Source organism: Seriola lalandi, unplaced genomic scaffold (genome assembly GCF_002814215.2).
Source record: "Seriola lalandi dorsalis isolate HSWRI2012SDOR001 ecotype SW California unplaced genomic scaffold, Sedor1 jcf7180002054425, whole genome shotgun sequence".
Taxonomy (NCBI): domain Eukaryota; kingdom Metazoa; phylum Chordata; class Actinopteri; order Carangiformes; family Carangidae; genus Seriola; species Seriola lalandi.
Window position 1 is genome coordinate 330,999 of NW_019524978.1, and position 15,221 is coordinate 346,219.

Genomic DNA, 15,221 nt, shown 5'->3' on the forward strand with positions numbered 1-15,221 from the left:
ATACCTACAGTAAACGACAAAAAAAAAAACAGGTTGTTTGTTGCTACAAAATCAACACAAGAAGGATTCAATGAAGAATTTTCTTTGTCTAAAGCCTGTAAAAGGTTTGATTAAGTTTAGGTAACCAAAAGTACTTAGTTAAGGTTAAGGAAGACTCAAGGTCATGGCCTTCATTGTAGAAGTCAGACATTATATGTGCCCAGTCATCCACATCTGCCATTTCCCTTAGAAGTGTTGCTTTGTTACAAACCTCATGCTACTACAGCGTCTGCTGGTGAGGACAGACTCAGTCCAGTTCTTTTGGGTTCTCTTACATTAAAAATGAGCAACAATGCCAAAAACACACCATGATTGCAGCGTGTCTAAACCTCCACATGATTCGAACACATGATGAAACATGTTTTAGCCATGCTTCAAGCAGGATTATTCACTTTACCTCATATCACATTTCCAAACTGCTACAACTACACCTTTACAGCTTATTGTTGAACCCACCTTGTTCATCCCTGTGTCCTTACCCATGGCATTGGACTTTAAAAGGGGTAGAATAGCTAAGATCCCTCGACCAGATTGCATGATAAAACAACCCACAGATAAGGTACGAGCGCTAGAGGTGGCTTGCCGTTGTGTTCCTCCATGCGTTGCAATGAGAAAAGAAAAAGTGTGATATCACACTGATACGGTGCTCTAAAGACTATGGGGCTATGTGTTTTTTTTCCCACGCAGGTAGATGTACAATCAATAAAATGGATTAGCTGCAAAGGTATGTATAAAGGTTATCGCCGAGCGCTCCTGCATGAACACAGTGGCGACCCCACAAAACAATTTTGTAATGTGTCGAGCTATTTCTTCAGAGAAAATCTGATAATGTTTTGCCCAACCTAAAAATTGATTTGCAGGGGTTTACATTATCAAAGGAAAAATGGAGCCTGCTCCACTAGACCCTATACGGCTTGAGTGGAATTGTTGTAACTCTATTCTCTAAGCTAGCGCTATCATGGTAACTGTTAGTGTTGTATGTTTTTCTTTCAAAGGTGTATCAGTGTTTTTCTTCCACTGTCATGTTCTCTTTTTTTTTCCTTCTCAGTGGGTTTTTTTCATAGTATGATCACCTCCTCTCTCCCTCAGTGCATCAGAGTTTCACCTAGACTCAGTTTCACTTGTTTAGTTCCACTCGCTGCAGTCCTGTGTCAACCCTCAGAGGGACTTTAACCGTGTGGTTTTCCATCACGCTGACTGACGATCTAAACACCCCTCCACCCCAGTGATTCCTCTATCTCTCTCCCTCCATCTCTTTCGTTCTCTCTCTCTCACACACACACACACACACACACACACACACACACACACACTGTGACCCCCCTCAAGCCAGATAAAAAGGCACCAACCTGCCCCCCCCCTCCAAAAAAAAGAAGAAGAAGCTGTGTGGATGTGTAGAAAGGCCCCTCTCTCCAGCTCTCAGCTTTTGTCTCTGATTATCCCTGCGCACACACACACACACACAAACACACACACACACACACACACACACACAGACACTCACTCACAACCCCCTACATCGTCTGTCTCCACACACACAGACACACACACGCACTCATACACTCTTCTTCTCAACCTGCTCCTGGATCTTGTGTGTATGTGTGTGGGGGGTTTGACTCTGACCAATGGCATCCAACAGCAGGGCTTTATCCTGAAGCACACTGACAATGCTTTTCACACCTACTTACCACAGCAGAGATGGGGGCGGTGGGCTGGATCATACCCAGGCCTAAAAGCAGGCTAAGGGTTTTTTTAGAAGACACACACAGAATGGACTCTTTAATTACTGACTCAAGATCCTGCAGTAGATTAAAAAACCTCGCAGAGGCTTATTTTCATATCCGCAGAATTTTTCAATGAATATAAAAACGGTCATTGATTATGCCGTTAAGGGAGGGAAGTTAAGAAGGGAAATATAAAGTACATATAATCACATTAACTTGCAGTGATTAATGTAATAAAATGTGATCTTTCTTCCCCATCTGTATTGAACACATTCAATACTGAGGAGACATGCTCCAAATATTAAGAAGCAGCTCCCTAAAAATCCACTTAACCGGCTCTGTGTGCAAAGACATCTGAGAAAGCAATGCAGATAACTCATATAACATGCTTACACAGCGCAGATAGAGAGAGTGCACATGCATGGATGAAAAAGTGACAAAAATAATAAAAAATTATGACTCATGTGCGCCTCTGAAGCCGGTGCACTCTGCAGCCGAGCACAAGTGACTGTATACGTGTCTTCCCTCGCAGACACACTTCCAGCCCGCCTGCATGATCAATACCAAAGCGTTTCTCATCATTGATTATACAATTATAGAGAAGTTAAATCTGTGACACACTCATGTAGAAGCATTAACCAATGCAGCAGCCTGTGGAGACGGAGTGGAGGGAAGAAGCTTCCACTTCACTTGCTGTTTTTTTTTTTTTCTTTTCCTTTTTTTAAAAAACGTGGTGCTTAAAGCGAGCTCAGTGTAGTCCAGGTACTTCACTCAGATGATTATAATGCCACGAGGGTGCAATACATCACTCTTATTAGCCACACTGGAGCACAATGGTATCATAATTAATGGTCGCAGCAGGATTGAACGCTGCCCTGACATGGAAAAGTGGGCCTACTTAAGCTCTACAAGGCATTTAAATATGCAGGGTGAATGGCACAACCCAAACCCTCCTGCTCTAAGGACAGCCCACGCTCATTAGCCTGACACCCTCCGTGGCATTGATACAAGGACGACCGGCTATACTCACACACACACACACACACACACACACACACACACACACACACACACACACACACACACACACACACACACTCACAACACAAATCACTCACAAGCACATACTCAAAAATGTGCATGCACACCACAGCTACAAAATGCTACACGGTGATATATGAAAAGAACAGTCTCGTTCCTCATCAGTGCCCATCACTTCTTTTGCATTTCCCCCCCTGTATTGTTGTTTTTGTCTCAAGGCTTAGACTACACTGAATGCAGATGGACACATATGTGTCAGCAGCCATTATGCGAATTTTCGGTAATGGCGTTAGGTCTGCGTGTGTGTGTGTGTGTGTGTGTGTGTCTGTTTGCAGTGAGTGTGGGTGCTGTGGCAGAGTGTGGTGTCTGGTGCCTGTGCTATACTGTCTAGCACAGGGGAAACTGCCTGTGCGTTGGGAGAACAATGCACATAAAAGGCTGTCGGAGGAAGTGTCTGGAGCGAATGTCTTTCACATGGCTCTGAATGGAGCAGCAGCGAAGTGTGTGTGTGTGTGTGTGTGTGTGCATGTGTGTGTGTGTGTGTGTGTGCATTTAGTTTATATGCTTACGGGAAAAAAAAAACGAGTAAAAAACACCCCCTTGAATCTGTTTGTAGACAGAGACAGGAGAAAATAATAAAAGTGCGTGTTCCCATCTCAGTCATGTGTACTGAAATGTGCGTGCTTGTATGTGCATGAATGCCTCCTAAATACATGTGTGGGCTGTTTAAGTCCTCTTAGATCGCCGTATGATTTGGATTTTGCTGTCTTTAACCCACCACACACACACACACACACACACACACACGCACACACACACATGCACACACACCCCCTCCTCTTCCTCTCCATAAAGCCAGCTTTACAACTTCTCCTCAATTGCTAATGTGGAAGCTTCAGCTAAAAGACACGCTACTCAACAGCTGCCAAATGCCTAAACCAGCCTCTCCTCTCCACCCGGCTCACTCCAGCCTGACCGTACCGAGTTATCGCGTGGCTCAGTGCAATCAATTATTGTTGCAGTGGAATCATTAATAATTTCCTAATGAAAACGATTCTGTTGATCTCTGTTGTCTTTTAATTAAACATAATTAGTCGGCTGCTCTGAGCTGTGGTGGGGACTCCTTTAGGGTACAATTTTGTTTTAATACACTGATAATGAAATTTTTACATTGTGTCAGTTGTTTAGTTATTATTCAGTCACACTATTTCGCTATGTTCCCAGATAACAGATAATAACCCTCGCACCTCCTATTCGCTGCAGTCATTTTAAAAGAGGAGGGTTGAAATGAACAATTAAATTTTGAACTGTAAGAGTCCTCTCCTCTCACCAGTTAATGCTGCATGCTACCAGTGAGCAGTGCAGGAAACAGTGCAGCTTTATGCTTCATTTCTGGTGGAAAAAAAAACTCAAAGTGTCTTTGTACAGTAAGTCTTTGCAAGTCTGGTTTTATTAAAAAAAAAAAAAAAAAAAAAAAGTCAAATAGATACTACATCTGTCCAGGCACTAGTTCATCGTATGCCTCAGAGGTCTACGGCTGTGGAGCAGTGGAAAGAGCAAATGAAGGCATAAAAAAGGATCTGATTGTGAGGACTTAGAGAATATGAAATAATACAAAGACACAGCGAGTTAGCTAATTCTGCACTGTCCGGGCTTATGTAAAACGGCCTAGTTACATTGGTCAATTTCTGCACGAACAATGGGCTAAGTTGCTCTGGAGACTTATTGGACATGCTGTATCTGAATGTGGTCTGGCCTAAGAGGCTTACAGTTGAAAAGTTTAGGTGACCTCTGAATAATGCCACATAATGTGGTCACAGAGAGTGTGTATAGTTTCAATGGGCTCTGATATCAGGTAACAATGGAGAAAGCACAATGAGGGTTCACACTGAGAATGAATTGAGTCATATATTGTACCATAGGCCTAAAAATGACACAGTCAAACAGTCCAGTTAAAAAAAGATCAAACCAACACTTAACTGAACTAACAAGTATTAAAAACACATCATTCAGCCACATCATTGCACTGGGTGACATATTCCTTCACTGCTGTGAACATGTGGACTGTACTGCACCGTCCTATAAATGCTAAATGAGTGTTCATCTGGTGCTGAAAATAGTCCAAAAGCACAATTTACTCCAGGTTGAGTAACATTTGCTAAAAACAACATTCATATTTACTCTTTTTTAAAAATAAAACAATATATTTATGACCTGTTCTTAAATATTTATGTCTTCACCAGGAAGGAATAGGCTTGGGTTTGAGTATGCAAGTTAAAAATTAGCTAACACATTTTTTTATTTTTTATGTTTTTGTTCACAATAAGAAAAATATGGAATAAGATCTGCCTTACAGATGTATGCATCACTACTAGACCTGATGTTTATTGGCTTGCTAAGCCAACAAGCACTAGTCCTTAACCTTGGATATTACACACAGGAGCGTCTCCAGGAAATTGCACCACTACGGCGTCAGGTGTACTGGACCTTTGCTGTCATGGTTACAATAATAAAAACACAGACTTTCGTCTCCGTGGTTAAATTACTCAACACGTGGTTTTTGTAATGGACAGGGTTTGGTTTGGGTTGAGCACATATGTTGGGGAAAAGATCCCGGTTTGTACTAAAGGACCTTTGCTGTCGTGGTTACAGGAATAAACATGTGGTTATGGGTATGTAATGGTCATAGTTAAAAGAAACAAGGCTGATTATCCGTTTCAAACAGGAAACAAACAGCGAGGACCCATCCATCCACCCTCCATCCTCCTCTGAACATGGACTTTGTCGCTCTCAACACTATGTCACCTGACTTCCTCCTTTCTCCCGTTATAACAACTGTAGCCGCTAGAGGTCACCTACCAATAAAAGGCAACTATGGGTTGTAATAAGCTCCTGTGACAGACCTACAGATCAGCTGCTAAAATCCTTCCAGCATTTGAACTGAGTTTCCATTGGTAACAAATTCAACTTGGAGATGTTACAAGAAAAAAAAAAAATCTTTTTTCTGTGTTAAATGTCTCCTACTCTCCAGCTGTATTGTTTATCAATCTGTTGTTTATCTGTAGAGAAAATTCTCCACTGGTTTCTGTCTCTCTGTGTCCCTGTCTGTCACTCTCTCTCTCTCTCTCTCTCTCTCTCTCTCTCTCTCCCTGCGGTCTCCAGCATTACTGTAACATATAATTACTCTGCAGACTTGCTGCCTGTTTCTATAACTTCAGCGCTTCAAAGAAACTGTCGGAGTGTGGAGGAGAGCATTGTGGGAGTTCCAGGTGGATTTCTCGATAATGAGTTAGCGCAGTAGTAGAGTTGAGCGTTTTAGTAATGGCTGGCTGCTAAGGCTCTTCCTAGGAGTTTAATGTAAAACAAACAGGGCCATGCTGACAGCCTGGGAAAAACAGATATTGCACATTTTCTACTTCCACTTCAGGGCTCGTGCTGCCACTCATTTTAAGAAAAGGAATTCAAAGAAGAATTTATATTCATGAAATGGCTCTGTGAATCATAATTTGAGACATTTAAATGCCTCAAACATTACTCCTGGTCTTTGACTTCTAATTTTTTTAATGCTCCTGTCTTTCTGTTCATCTGGATGAAATGATAGAGACAGGAAACTGAATCCAAATTGTCAGGGAAGACATAGTATTATTATAGGATCCCAGCATTAGGCAAAAAAAAAAAAAAAAAATCTATATTTGTCACTATAGTTAGCTTGTGTTGGTGGTGATGTCCAGGGGCGCCCTGTAGGGGATCGGACTACACCACCCTGCTGCTTGTTACACATTCCACTGCATGTATTATACATAACACACTGCAGGAACACAACTCTCAAAGGAATTGTTTTGCTGAATCCTGTCTATTCTCCCTCTCTGCACATATTTCCCCCCGACTTCCTGAATGACAAGTTTTCGGGGATGGAAGATGAGCAGTTGTACAAAATGTAATGCAGAAATCATAGGACAGAACGCCCAGCAGTAAGCTACAGCCACTCAAACCAATCACCAGTCCTTACTTAAAGATACTCCCCCATAGATTCAGACTGGCAAGCGTCCAAAGTGAACTGCTACTATCTTTTCAGGCAGCCATAAAGAAAGCCGAGACCACTGAAACGTGAGCCAAAACATATTCTGCAAGCATACTGTGTATTGAGATATTCACTGTTTTCCATAAGTAACGCATCTCAGGGAGCAATGAAGCAGCCGACAGAGGGGAAACAGCACAGGGGTGAAGATATAAACAATCTGGGGCCTCAGCTTTTTTCGAGGTGGCGAGAAAGTTCCTGTTGGACCGAGGAGCCGTTTCCCTTTAGTCAATCCACGCCAGTGTCGACACGATAAACACAATTCCAGAGCTGCTCCCAAACTGCAGCAGAAAGACCAAATTCAATTTTGAATTTGACAAAGATTTGATATTTCCACCACGCCGACATTCAATTTCAATGTCACGTCCAGAGGGTGCACGCACACTCACACACTCACACACTCACACACACACACACACACACACACACACGCAGATTGGAATATTTAACAGAAGGCGATGAAGAAGAATGTGCGGTATAAATCGAGTCCGGACGCAAGAGTCAAACGGTTGAACGGCATCAAACACTTCACCACTTTCTGAACTTAGTCCAAGTCCAAGTAAGAAAAAAAAAAAGAAATCGCCACGAGCAAAATGTGGAACAATTTTTGGTTGGAGAGCCGAGAAAGACGGACACCCAACCAATTTATCCAAAGCTCTGTGGCAAAGTTGCTACAAAGCTGATCGAGACAAGTGTGGGATTACACAGCATGAATTTTTTGTACCTCGTGGTATCACAGTAGTATCGAATTTTTGATATTTACCGTGGTATTCCTTTCAAAGTCAAAGTGAAAACTCAAGACAGCTCTTTTCTGACATTATTATTTAATGAAAAGAACAATCCCTCTGAAAACTCATGGTAAAACTGTGCCTGATGTATTTGATGTGCGATTGTCTCACAGCTACAACCAAGTGACGAGATAATTTATTTCCTAATCTAGGATTTAAATTAATTCTTTGTATTCAAAACTCCCTCTATTATCATGTAACATCAGTTCTGCAAGTTGTGTGCTGATTCTAGCGGAGGATTTAGAGTAACGAACTTATACAGCACAACACAGAGCAACTCACAAGGGGACGTGTGGAGATGTTATTGTGTTTAATTTAATAAGGTCAAACCAGAAGTGACAAACAGAGCTGAGGTGATGATGCTGGATGTGATGCTATCTCCACACATGTATGAAGAGCGGCAGAGGAAATTCTCTAGACTTAACAAAAAAAGAAAAAAAAAAAGAAAGAAAGAAAGAAAGAAAGTGAGAAATCCTGTTATTGCCCCCTTTTTTTTTTTTTTTGTTTCATACAGTCAGTCTCCGAGCAAAAAGATTAGAAGATTTTAAAGAAGTGCATAATCTTCTTTAACAGCTTATCAAAACTTTAATGATTTGGTGATAAAGAGCACAAAGTTAAGTAGCCGGTTAAGAGGATAACTCCCCAGTGCAGTCTAGTGATTAGTAGATGAGAATTGGGAGACCGAAAATCCGGGTTGCAAATCCCACTCCTGCCACTTATTCACTTTGAGGGAGAAGAAGCTCCATTTCAGCTTTGGGGGTATTGTCACGGGGTAATCATTTTTGAAAAGTGATAAATGGGAGCCCCCTTTCCCTCACCCTTTGGAATCCAAAACACATCTTTATTTACGTATTTATTTTGCTAGTGTCTCTCTGGTTAACACCCGTCAAGACCCAATTATAGCTGTAGACGTCTCGTGCTTTCATGAAGAGTGAAGCCACAGACTGGACTGTCAGGGCTGTGTACACTTTAAGCATCTTCCCATTCAGTCTGCAACAAACTGAGTCCTCTCCAGATCCATGTTGGGCTCTTTTAATGAGGCTTTTCTCTGGACACAATGCAGCTGATTGAGGAATTTATCTTTATGTCAGTGGGTCATTTGGGGTTTTTTGTAGTTTGAGGGGTCAACTTTGAATAAACAACATGGATTTCATGACAGATATGTTGTTTTTTTGTTTTTTTTTCCCCCTCTCATATTTACATAAATCCATTTCTAGAGGGCTCGTATGAACGTCTGATTTATTAAAGATATACAGCTAAAGCTTTGCTGAATTAGTGAGAGAACAAATGAAGCAAAATGGCAATCCCATCTCCACTCGTGCTTTGCTCGCTATCTACTCTGAGATAGGGATTCACTTAGTATAAAAGAGAAAAAAAAAGGAGCATTAATTACCTTGTGAAATCTAAAGACCATTAACTCTGTGTGTCAAGTGATGTTTCTCAGTTCCTAATCAGAGTTTTAGTGATATAAATTACTCTTTGGATGAGAAAAACAGATATGGTGTGAGAATGTGTGCACGTATGTCTTTTTTTGTTGTGTGTCCTTGTAGCTGTGCACATGCAATTATTTGCTTGTGATTACTTATTTGTTTGTGACTTTGAGAAGCAACGAGGGCAGGAAAGAGGGGAGAAAAAGTAACAGAAAGACAGAGAAAGAGAGAGAGAAAGAGAGAGAGAGAGAGAGAGAGAGAGAGACAGGCAGGAGTGGAGTGGATGGAGAATAGTCAGTGTCTTTGCTGTGGTGCTGTGGCGTGGTGTGTTGCGCTGCGGAGAGATAACAGGATGCCGGCGCTGCTTGCTTACCTTTGCTGTACACCACACAGTTGTTTTTGTTGTCTTCTGCTCCCTGCCAAGTCACATCCAGCAGCCACCTGGGGCCGGCGCTTAGCACCACCGGGACCGTGCTCTTCGTCTTCTGGACAGGAACAGATAACAAACACTAATCATTTGCTTATTTTGCTGATTAAAGAAACACTAATAACCACTGAGTTACGCTCTTCTGCCGCTCTGAATGGCCATAAACAGACAATTTCACAAACTATAAAGCATGTAACTTAAGTCCATCCAATCCCTTTTTTTTTTAACGTTGCTGAGAAGATTTGAGAATCAGGGCAGGTTCTGTGTGTGTGTGTGTGTGTGTGTGTGTGTGTGTGTGTGTGTATGTGTGTGTGTGTGTGTGATGGCCAAAAGACTAAGGCTGCAGTGGTTGGAGTGGTGACAAATGGGGGCAAGAGCCTGCTTTGTAAAAGAAAAGGAGGAATTCTCATCCAGGATTGAACCCAATGATTCAGCATCAGATCTCTTAGATTAACAAGAACATCTCAGGTGTCTGGGAATTATAAAAAAAAAAAAAAAAAAAAGAAAGAAAAAGAAAGGGGGAAAAAAAAAGGCTGGTGACTTTCAGAGAGAAGGAAGCGAGTGTTCAGCGGTGAACTTTGGGCACATTGTGCCTCGCTATCGCCATGATCTCACTATTTCCTGAAACAAGCAGGGAAGAATTTAAAGAATCAGTATCCATTTCAAAGGGCGATTGAGGTTAGACTTTTTATAATATGCTGGGAAATTATTCTGAATGTGTAAGGTCATTTTTCTTCCCGGTCAGAGGTCAAAAGTGGAGCTTTATTTCTCAGAAGGAAAAAAAATAAAACAGAGATAGAGTACAACGTCCACCATAATAGATTCACATGGCGCAGTGTCACCAGTTTATCCACATGTGATTTTTTCATTTTTGTGTTTTTTTTTTTTTTTTTTTTTTTTTTTACTGCAAAATGTGTGCTGGTTATATGTGTGTGTGTGTGTGTGTGTGTGTGTGTGTGTGTGTGTGTGGAGAGGGTGTGGGGGAGGGGGGTTAGGTGGGGGTGGCAGCAACATCTCAGGCAGCTGGGTACAGTAGCCTATTACTTAAAGGCAAAATGTCAGTATTTCAAGGCCATTACTTTTGAACCCTTGGGCCCTCCTTCATTAGGATGTTACAGAAATAGTTTAGCTAAGAGAAAATGGGTTGGTGTGCAATCTCGACACTTCATTTCTTTTTCCGTCTGAGGCAGGCAGCGACAGGACACTGTCCATCTGCCTAATGCAACAGAAAAACACTGGTCCTCTCCTGTGCTTTTCACTTATTTCTCCCCCGCAAAAGGCAACAACCTTCAAGGATAAATGCAAATGTCACTTGAGCATGTTAAAGGTCTGAATTGGCACAGATATGCACAAGAGATGAGCACTGTGCTCCGGCAGCGCGCCTGCATGCCCCCTCCTCCTCCTCCACCACCCACCCATTTCTCTTTCCATGAACTCTATCTAGTCGGAGGCTGGAGGACACACTGATTTTTTTTTTTTTTTAAGAGAGAATTATTCACCAACAGCAAATACATCTCAGAGGGACGATAAGAATCTGTTCAAATTTTGTCAGCAAAATTAAGAAAACAAATACAGACACTAAATAAAGACAGATTTCTAAATAGTCCTTATATGTATAGCTTTGCACATTGGCAAACTGCACTGCCAAACTGATCAAACACAGACAGTAAATTGTGTCTATTGATATTCTTATTCCTTCTTCTGGCATCTTCTTATCCCGTCCTGGCAGCAGATGAGAGAGAGAGAGGACCTCTGTAATTTAAGCCATCCGCGATTTCACATTTCAAATTAGCCTCACAATAAAGTCTTCTATCTGGCTAACCTGAAAATCTCACACCCCTGTCAAAGGAGCAGAGCAGACCGGCCGATTGTTGCTAGGACGACTATCTGAAATGGGAATCAGATTAACCCTTTCTTAGATCTCCAGACAGGAGCCATCTCTTATTCAGCAGCGAGAGGCCTCTCTGCCGTCCCTCTGAGACTCTGGGAATTCATGATATTCCAGCTGCTCTTAATGTAGCCAACAGGGACAAAACAGCACATTAACCAGACGTCCTCCCACTGTTGTAAATCAGAAGGAATTTGTTAGAAATAATTGTAGCAATCACAATTGTTCCTTTAGTTATTGCTGTGATTGAAACTTTTGAAATTCTCACTATGGGTATTTTGTATTATTTTGATTTAATTGTCAATTACTACTTTTTTCTTTGCTTCTTTTTTGTTGGAAACTGAGCAGCAACAACCCATGACTGTCTCTCAGTGCAGATTTACATAATGCATCTATAGTGACAATGGTGCCCAATGTGCTTTGTAAGCATGCTGCATGTACCAGCCGTCACAAAGACAAAGAAATGCAGGAGAGCAAACCGCACACAACATATTTAGGATTAAGACATAATGGCGTCACTGCAGGGAGGAGCGTCTGCAAATGCAAATGAAAACATTTGTACAACCGGATCAGCTGGCCTAAGTGGCCGAGTCCAGGAGAAATGCAGATTGACAGGCAGAAAATTACCATTTCCCTGGAGCGAGGGAGTAGGTATATGATGAAATGGTTTTATAGAAACAAACTCTCCTCTCCTCTTCTACCTAAATCATCATACAGCCAGTGGATGTGACGTATGGAAGCTCCTTCCTGCCCAAAACAGCTCTCGAGGAGTTTGTAAAATATGCTGACCCCTAATGGATACATAAATATGTCAGCTGCAAAAAATACATGCGTTTGCATTAAAAAGAAATGCCTAATATTAACCTATTAGTTATTTTAATGTCATCTTTTTGATGTGAAAAATGCAAAAAAAAAGCATAATATATTCTTATATATTTATCATATGTTCACTACAGGGGTTTGTAATAGATATTCCATTAAATAACACAAGTAAATATATGTGTTTTCTATCGAGATACAGTGTTTAATATCAGTTTACAGTCTATTATCCCTGTCAGAGCCAGTAAAAACCTCTCTGGCCTTCTTCTCTACGTAGTGTGTTATGGTTTATCCACCCTCTGCCTTCACTCCAGTGGTTTCAATACTCTCCGTAATTTTTTTTTTTTCCTCTGAGCTCTGTTACCGTTGCTCGTGTAAGAGATACAGTGACCAAAACAGTGTAGTCAGCGAGGAAGTGATTACAAACTGATGCTCCAAATTCGCTATAAAATGAAAATCAATATTTCCACAAGTTGCTGCAACATAAAAGATAACCTTCATTGATTTTTCTAGACTTAGGCCTCTGTGATAAAATCTAATATAAATTTTCAGCCACACGGATTTGGATCAGAGCGGAGCAGGGGCTGAACGATAAGTTCCGTGCACATCTCTCAGACTTGGATTTTTTTCCCCTTCCCCTTTTCCCTCTTCCAAAGCAAGGCTGTACTATTTATAATTGGCCCTGTGTGAGCAAAAGCTTCTATCAGGAATCTGTTCTAATTTTTATTACTGAGAAGCTAAAGCCTGTTCCAGATAATTTGGAAATTTCAGGGGAATTGTGATAGAGCTGATGGCACAGCCGGACTGACTCCAGAAAGGAGCTAACCTGTAATAGCCTCTGTGGCTGCGCTGATTAAATGTTGCCATAGATGAAAGACCTGCCATCACCGCAATAAATTAACCAATCACACAAATCCCAAGTCGCTACTAATCCCTCCTTGATACCATGATCCTCTGATCAGCTGAAGGAGGTGAAGAAGAAAGTGGCTTGTGACACTCAGCCTTCTTCTAACTCCCTGCTTCCCTGTGTAAACAACAAGCTAATGATATCACCGCTGACCATTTCACCACCACTGGCTACTCTTAACCCGCTTCATGGTCAGGGCAGGTGAAATCGATACAAACCTTGGTGGGAATGATTATTTTCCTCATCGTTTTTTTTTTTTTTCTCGCTCCACCAAGGTCACTGACTGGCACTGTATCTGTCTTGATCCCACAGCTGCAGGATTTAGACAACTGAGAGATCAAAACCACTCCGTCTGAATATCTCAAGACATTCATGGGCTTTATATCCTGCTTTCCACACCCACTCGGTATGAAGTAGTGCCATTTTGAAACAAAAACACCAGTTGAAATGTTTCACTCACTAATAGTACAAACATCTTTTTGAATATTGTCGGATTTCCTCTTTTACTACTAATAAAAACAGTTGGCTTTCTCCCCCCTGCATTACATTTGACCTTGTGTTAACATCCTAGCAACGCAATAATTTCAAAGTGCCACATCCGTTTCAGACAACACCACTAGCAGTATAAATATAACAAAAAAAAACAAGCTTATGTATGGGTTATGTCAAGTTTATATGTTCTCTGTTTCTAACATGGGAGTAAGGATAAAGGATTTGTACCTGTTTTACCAGTCAGTTTACAGCAGACAGCACACTCACACCTTGATAACGTCCATTGCAATTAGTTGTTCACTGCGATGAAACAAATTGCATGTGGTCAACTGGAAATTTCATTAAGGGAGATTTTCCTCTAGCTCTCGTTATCGCTCTGCGTATTAATATTTTCTTAGCCTCAAGGATGGATGAGTTGCAAGGGTCTTTTTTTTTTTTTTTGTTAGAATAAAATGGCCAAAGCCAACCTCACAGTCTGTGTTCTCCCACCACCACCACCACCGCCGCCGCCGCCACCACCACAAACCACGCTGGGAAAAGCTGTGTATATGCTTAGTTAGGAGCTGCATATTTTTCATTGTGCCCTGAAATAAGACTCTCTGTCAACATCCTACATAAAGTGGGAAATACCTCCATTTCTCAAGTCTGCTTTTGTGTCATTTTCTGCTCTTCTAAATGGCCATGGTTACGTCTGCTGAAATGAAAAGATACCTATATGCTGCTTTCATTCCTTTTTCACCCCCCCCTCCCTCTCTCTAAGGCTATAGCATCTGCTATTGGGAGGCTAAATAACAGAAATATGCAGGAATTGCACACTAATTCCCTTTAGAGATAGATCTTGGCTGGTGCCCTGTCATAAATCAGAGAATTTCGATATGAAATGAGGCAAGCTGCTCTAATCATTTCTGCATTTCAAATTGGATCACTGGCTCAATCGCTTGGCTTTTAAACTGCTTGCCTAAGAGCAAATGTGAGGTGGGAGATAATTCAGCTGAAATCTCTGCCTGCTCTGTGCGGCAGTTAGTTTACTGCTTGAGTGCAAGAGAATGCTTTTTTCTTCCCTTAGCCCATCTTTCTCTTTTCAACTTTGTTAAATTGACTTTTCATTTTAAAATCGATTAAATTGAGAGAGAGTCACTGCTGTTCCTGGAATCTTTAAAGGGACACCCATCACTGTGCGCATGTGCCTTTATTTGGCTGCTGCTATCATGGCGGCGCTATGGGGAATAAATATTTTCTCATTTAAATCACCTTTTATCCTGCTGACTGGACTGTAAGCATCAAAGTTCATGTGCTGCATTAGCTATTACTTATTTCAGTCCATTTAAAGGCTCACAGTGGTCGTGTTTATATTGACTATGGGTGGCATTGCATGATTACTGTACGTTGAGCTGCTTTTTTTTTTTGACAGAGCAGAGTGGTAATGAGGCAGGCTATTCATTGACTGCTTTTTTTTTTTTTTTGATTAAGGAGCATGCAAAATCATTATAGAATATTTTGTTATATTTATAAACTGAAAAAGTAAATGCTGCTTTGTAAATCAGGGAGGAGAGGAGTGAAGAATAGAGAGTCGGAGGTGGGGGGGGTT

General features: G+C 41.3%; 1 protein-coding gene across 2 annotated transcripts in view; it reads right to left on the reverse strand.

Moving 5' to 3' along the window:
• zfpm2a (zinc finger protein, FOG family member 2a) overlaps positions 1 to 15,221 on the reverse strand; it is a 120,078-nt gene that overhangs the window by 36,355 nt on the left and 68,502 nt on the right. Inside the window, exon 5 of one of the 2 annotated variants that reach the window (XM_023410404.2) lies at positions 9,474 to 9,582. In XM_023410404.2, the coding sequence (XP_023266172.1) occupies positions 9,474 to 9,582 (109 nt within the window). Of the gene's footprint in view, positions 1 to 9,473; positions 9,586 to 15,221 lie in introns of both variants that reach the window. The other variant, XM_023410402.2, reaches the window with a different exon arrangement.